The 6,990-nt window shown below is 37.3% G+C and overlaps 1 protein-coding gene across 1 annotated transcript in view; it reads right to left on the bottom strand.

The window, feature by feature from the left end:
- Positions 1–2,392: 2,392 nt before the first annotated feature.
- The window catches only part of LOC139458861 (sodium- and chloride-dependent glycine transporter 2-like), a 32,586-nt gene continuing 27,988 nt past the window's right edge, over positions 2,393–6,990 (bottom strand). Inside the window, exons 12-15 of the mRNA XM_071240293.1 lie at positions 4,495–4,594; positions 3,968–4,068; positions 3,546–3,713; positions 2,393–2,900 (exon numbers count right to left, since the gene is read on the bottom strand). Coding sequence (XP_071096394.1) covers positions 2,766–2,900; positions 3,546–3,713; positions 3,968–4,068; positions 4,495–4,594 — 504 coding nt within the window. The 3' untranslated portion in view covers positions 2,393–2,765. The remainder of the gene's footprint in view (positions 2,901–3,545; positions 3,714–3,967; positions 4,069–4,494; positions 4,595–6,990) is intronic.

The raw sequence follows: 6,990 nt of genomic DNA, 5'->3' as shown, positions 1-6,990 counted from the left end.
GGGATGTTGATATAGAACGTGGTGTGTGTGTGTGTGTGTGGGTGTGTGTGTGTGTGTGTGTGTGTGTGTGTGTGTGTGTGTGTGTGTGAACTTTGAGAATTTACGTACGCCTCTGATGAATGCTAAGGTTGTTTCCTTGTGAGTGAGTGAGTATGCTTTTACACCGCCTGTCCAGCAGTATCACGGCGCGGGACATCAGAAATGCTTTACCACTAGGCCTCATTAGGCGGTCTTCACACTTAAGTATATAATAAACAACGTCCTTGTGATACAACAAGGCAGCAGAACCAACGCATGGCAACCTTACATATTTATATTTCTAATAAATGTTCTTTTGAAGATATAATTGTCGATACTTTAACAGGATCGATATACAAAATAAGGTAAAGAACATATGGTTTGACAGATTAACTATAGTAATATGAAAGAAGCTGTTGTTCTTAACTTCTTTTGAGTGGTATAGTTATATGGTATGTTGTTACATGATAATAAGGGATTATGTACTGTATGAGGTAACTCTTCTCAGCAATTGAACGAAATTGTACAGAACCACATTTCTATTATAGTTAATTAGGAATCCTTTTTACCTGCCCGTCCTTGTCATGTTTCATACGATTCTTAGATTCTCAACTGGCGTACCCTTCTATGAAAATGCCTTTAAAGCAATGTCCGCGTGATAGTGAACACAGAATGAAACAATCGGCCAAGGGTACTTATCTGTGTGCTTCCGATAGAGCAGGACATGCTTCCGATAGAGCAGGACATGCTTACCCTTTGCGAACATCTGGTGTCATCTCTCATTTCCATGTAATCTTCATCATCCTTTTGTCTTGCGCCCAATGGAGTCGGATTCGGCAGGTGTAATTGACATTTTGAATTTACGACCGTGTGCAGAGGTTTTACCCTCGGAGGTTTTACTCCGGAACTACTTTGCTGTTTTAGAAATCGGTTCTGTATGACAGCGATCTGATAAACAGTGCAAATAATGCAGGGCGCATGTACTCCTGCCACCATTGGTTTGGTTTAAGATAAGCACATCTAAATGATAATTAATAGAATCAAAACAATAAACTTAACATTTTGACATCATTGATTTATTTCATGAAATATGGCATATGGTACATATTATACATATACTGTGATCGTTCATAACTAATTTCATGTTCCTGTTTGTCTCGAGGGGGTTAGGGGTCTCGAAGAGTTACCGCTATAGTGAAATCAACAAGCTCGACAAACCAGACATAACCAGAACGAATTTGGGATTGCACCCGCGATGACATATCAAAGGGACGAAACTCTGCAAAGCACACCGTGATGCACTCAGCAATATTCCAGCTGTATGACGGCGGTCTGTAACTAATCGAGTCTGGACCAGACAATCCAGTGATTGACATCATGAGCATCGATCCACGCAATTGGAAAACGATAACATGCATCAACCAAGTCAGCGAGCCTGACCACCGGATCCCGTTAGTCTCCTCTTACGACAAGCATAGTCGCCTTTTAAAGCAAGCATGGTTTGCTTAAGACCTTTGCTACCCCGGGTCTTCACGGGACGTATCATTAATGAAAAGTGAAATGTACTGGTGTTACATTTAAAGAATTCTTAAATCTTATAAAATATATGAAAAACAATCGCAAAATACACAACAGCTGATGGGTGTCTAAGACATATTTTCCTTGAAAATCGCAGTTAATTTTTTTCGGCACTAATTTAAAACTTTTCAAACATTGAAGGGGCCATGTGGTTGCAAATTCATTTCTTACCCCAGTCTCCGTTGAACCAAAATTACCCAGCCAGAAATTATTATTCACACACTGTTGCAGAGAAGGGTGACGGTTAAAAATCAAACTAACAACACTTCTTTCAGTTTTCAATTACATAAAACATCAAACTCGGTATACTTTCTTTTGCCCCTCAAATTACTATAAAGGACATATGAATATACAAAACATGCAATGGAAGGAACCAGAAAACATTATGGATATGCAATATTACTTTGTGACTATGAAATACTACAGTAAGAAATAATGTATATAAAAAGTTGAAAACATGAGCCTTCTTTAGTTTCCCTTACTCAGTGCATTCCTTAGGCACTTGGCTCGACTCTGACTTATAGAAACTCAGAAGCTCAGGAATCCATATTGGAAATAATTTCGTGAACCACATGACACAACAGCAACTGGCGGCGCAGAAACTGTTCAAATTTCTTCCGTTTGCCCTTGTCTTCAAGTCAACCAACCTCTATGTCTCCAGGGATTCGCATTTCGGTAAAGCGTTACTAACCCCTGGATCCCCTTTCGTCGTTCTCGGGATCTCAAATTACCCGCCTTTGATTTTCATTAACATTTTACTGACCAATCAAACGTCGAGATAAGGAAATGGGTAAGGGAGATGGACATGAAGACATCCTTTGTATCAAAAATCTTATTCCGAGGGCTTTCTTTTGCGCGTCATTTCGTTTTTCAATGTTAGACTTCTCGCGAACTCTATCGTAATCTATAGGACTGGCCTACAAGTTGTCTATATCGCTAACTCAACATTGAGGCTGGTTTAGAACTTACATTCTGTTTGGTCCGTTAGACTGTGTAGCATAGCAAATCAAACTGGCTGAAGAAATCAAGTTCGGGTTATTTTGAGATCACGAGAATGGACCCAGTGGGTGTACGTTTAACAAAATGTTAGCCATTAAGAGGATTTTCATATTAATTGCAATGTGTATACCTCATTTCTGCTAAGCACAGAATATGCCGATGCAGTGCATCTATGTGCATGACACTGACGATTTGAATGCACTTTTGAGAGTTGACGGTTTCCTATGTTTCTCCAGGTAGTGAGCACGGTACGATTGGTCAGCCGGACCCCATGTTGCATCTGGTACCAGAGACATCTTGACTCTCTGAAATACACCAAGTATCCAGAACATGCTGACAAAACAGTTTGGTTTCTGCTATCTTACTAGCTTGAAACAAATGAACACTTATGAAAAACCCGCTAATGTCGATGGTTATCTGAATTTTGTTCGTACATTAAGTCAGATTAGTCACTGCAAACTATTGTTTAACTGACTCAAGTAAATATAATGCCACATTTAACCATTATGGTTTTAACTTCTATGCAGTAGAAATTGAAGTTCAGATGGTGCTCGATGGAAGTGGTTTATGTTTGATATATATAGTATCTATCGGGTTTGCTCTTTATTTACATTTTTTGTATTACAGAGAAAACACACGGGTCGTATCTTTGTTCGTTATGTATGAAAATATCTTTTCCATAAAGTTAGTGTGTCATTTATGTTTATTTTGTTTGTTGTTTAACGCCCCACACAGAATATTCGAGCTATATGAAGCCGGTTTGTAAATAATCGACCAGACAATCCAGTGATTTACATCATAAGCATCGATCAACGCAGTTGGGATACCATGACATGCATCAACCAAAGCAGCGAGTCTGACCACCTAATCCCGTTAGTCGCCTTTTACGACAAGTAGGGTTGATGAAGACCAATTCTAACCTGGATCTTTGCGGCTGTTCTTGTACTTACCTCCCATAGGCTTCCCTTCTGTTTGTAAATAGCGACCACAATCATAACAACGACAGGTACCAATGGAATCGCTGCGATGATCCAGCCAATAACGTTCGTGTGATAGGGGTACACATATTTGCCATATGTTGGCGGTTCGTATTGGGTGAAGGTGAAGATGAGAGTTGTCTGAAAAAAGGCAGTACTTTATAGGTATTTATACCGTATAAAATATGAATTCAGCAGCAATGGTCAGCACATCTCTTGATATGTATTGTTTGTGCTTCGACGTAATTTTTTAAAATTCATTGATATCATATGTGCAAAATTTTGCAACAGCACTGTTGATTATTGTGTGTGAGTGAGGTTGGTTGAAGGCCGCATTGATTAATGTGAATGAAAATAAACACGATTTAATCTTGTCAGTAATGTAATTATCTAACCAGAAGCATGGCTGGGGTGATATAACACCACGTAATCTTGAAGAACAGAGGAGCGGGTCTGCCAATCATCAGCTCGATGTCGTCACTGAAACGGTCAATACCTGGAACGAATAAAAATGTGTAAATGTCTATAAACTCATGTGTAAATGTTTATAAACACATGTGTAAATGTCTATAAGCTCATGTGTAAATGTCTATAAACTCATGTGTATATGTTTATAAACACATGTGTAAATGTCTATAAGCTCATGTGTAAATGTCTATAAACACATGTGTATATGTTTATAAACACATGTGTAAATGTCTATGAACTCATGTGTAAATGTCTATAAACACATGTGTAAATGTCTATAAACACATTCTGCCGATGTACAATTGCAAATAATTTGAACACGATAGAATTACACACTACGAACAAACACAATAATTATAATAGTGATAATAATAACTATCGTCATAACAAAATCGACTCGGTTATAGAACAAGGATAGAGAACAAGGATGTCTCGAGGTCCCATCACTTCATACCGTAGATCCAGGCCACTATGACACACTCCAGTAAACCCGAGAAGATGAGGAAAATGGCGACAATGTACCAGTCCAGCAACTGGAACACGTACACTCCACCCTGAAAAAAAAGAAGGGAAAACGTGTTATGATTTAAACAGTATTTTATTTCCATTAGTGTTCAGATTTTACATTACATAACGTTACAAAATGGAAAAAGGGTTAGCAAACAGGCCAAAAAGGCCGATATTAATGTTTCTCCTAATATTGTACATCATACATGTAGATTGTAATGAAATCTATAGGGCAGCCATTAATGAGTAACACAAAATGAAATAAAATGGAAAGCAAGATACCAAATGCATTTTATATTCTTTAACGTGTTATGTGGTAACGTCCATTTGCAGTTTTGCTTGACCTACATGCCATGAATTCACAAGGTAAATATCTTTGGCATATTTGGCTAGATCTCTCAGACTATATAAACACTGACACTGCAAGACTCCCAAATGTAAAACTATTGGCTTCTTATTCCTCAAATAGGACCAGAGCGAAAGAACAAGGACCAAGATTTCTTAGACAGTTGTAAAATGTTTGGTTTATATTTACTAAATGGCGGATTTTTTTATGAAGGGAATTATACCTATGTTGGAGCAACACGAGTAAGCTCAGAATGTATTTGTGTGTCAGCATCTATTTACAAGTATTTAAAGGACTTTAAAGATGTAAGTCGCACTGAGTCAGACCATCTTCCCTTATTTGCCTCTTTCTCATCATTGTTTAATGTAATAGACTCCCTAGAACAGGATTACAGCCTGGGCGAGGGCAGCTCTAGTTTGTTTGTTTGTTTGTTTGTTTGTTGTTTAACGCCGCACTCAGCAATATTCCTGCTATATGACGGCGGTCTGTAAATAATCGAGTCTGGACCAGGCAATCCAGTGATTGACATCATGAGCATCAATCCACGCAATTGGGATCGATGACATGTATCAACCAAGTCAGCGAGCCTGACCACCCGATCCCGTTAGTCGCCTTTTACGGCAAGTATGGGTTGCTGAAGATCAATTCTACCCCGGAATCTTCACGGGTCAGGACAGCTGTAGATATATATGGAACACAGATAAATGTGAAGACTATCTGAATAATTTTGAAGGTGAATTAGTGCACGAAATGTTAAATGAATTCATTAACTGTGTGGAAATTGATATTGATAAAGCCGCAGAGAGGTTACGGCATTTAATGCAATACTGTGGTAAGAATATGAAAGTAAAGAAAGTATAGGCTTTAAGAAACAACCAGAATGGTTTGATGAAGAGTGTCAAAGAAAAGTATAAGCTCTTGAATACATTCAGAAAGGTGTCTTCTCTGGAAAACTACAACTTATACAAGAACACTAGAAACAAATTTAAATCTTTATTTTAACAAAAAAAAGAGACTTATTTTAAGCTGAGCATTACAAAAGCATAAGTTAATGCTGCGAATGATAGTAACTATACAACATTTTGGAGACTTGTTAAACGGTATCACCTGACGATCGCAGGACTCTAGTATCGCATCTGCAAAGTGGGGAGATTATTTTAAAGAATTGCTTAATCCAGTGTCAATAGGGGATAAAGATTTCTCAACTGAAGTGAGTGAGTTTCTTGAATATCATCATGATAGCTTATGCCCAGACTGTAAAAAACAAGATGATATTTTATCGTGTGATTTTATCGAACAAGACGTGATAAACGATCTTCATCATTTAAAGAGTGGAAAATCACCTGGTGATGATGGACTTCCACCAGCATTTTACAAATCTGTTGAAAATGTATTAACTCCATGCCTTGTTATTTTGTTTAATGCAGTGTTGTCCAGTGTATATCACTTATCAATATTATTGGTATTATATTTTCTTATGTTTGTAATAAAAGACTAGAATGTTTCTTGGATTAAAACGACATAATTGGTGAATATCAACTGACTTTCGAAAGGCATTTGATATGATTAATAGGTGTAATTATAAGTTAGTGTATATTTTATTGCAAAATGGCATTCGCGGCAAGTGGTTTGTACTATAAAGAGTAGGTATAATGATGTTAAATCAACTATATCATACGTTTATGGTACGAAAATGAAAATGGTAAGAGTATTTTGATAGTCCATGTGGGGTAAGACAAGGTTGTACTCTTAGTCCCGTCAGCTTTCTTCGTTTATCAACGAATTAGTGAAATGTTTGGAAAGTAAATTCCATGATGGTGTCTTTATCTCGGTCAATTGGCCTTTATACAAATAAATCTGCCTGTCTGTCTGTTATTCCCCAAATATGATATTTCTACAGGAACAACGTTGACATGTTTGTATCTCTGATATAGATATGTTGTCTGAGGATATATGTTACAAAAATGTGTGCTAATATGTTAAACAAATGTCTGAAAATAAGTTGAACGAATATCTGATGATATGTTGAAGAAAATCTGATGATATTTTGAACAGATGTCTGATGATATGTTCAATAGATGTCTGATTATATGTTAA

Source organism: Haliotis cracherodii, unplaced genomic scaffold (genome assembly GCF_022045235.1).
Source record: "Haliotis cracherodii isolate W230 unplaced genomic scaffold, xgHalCrac1.p SCAF_13, whole genome shotgun sequence".
Lineage (NCBI taxonomy): Eukaryota > Metazoa > Mollusca > Gastropoda > Lepetellida > Haliotidae > Haliotis > Haliotis cracherodii.
This window is presented reverse-complemented; position numbering and strand designations above follow the sequence as displayed.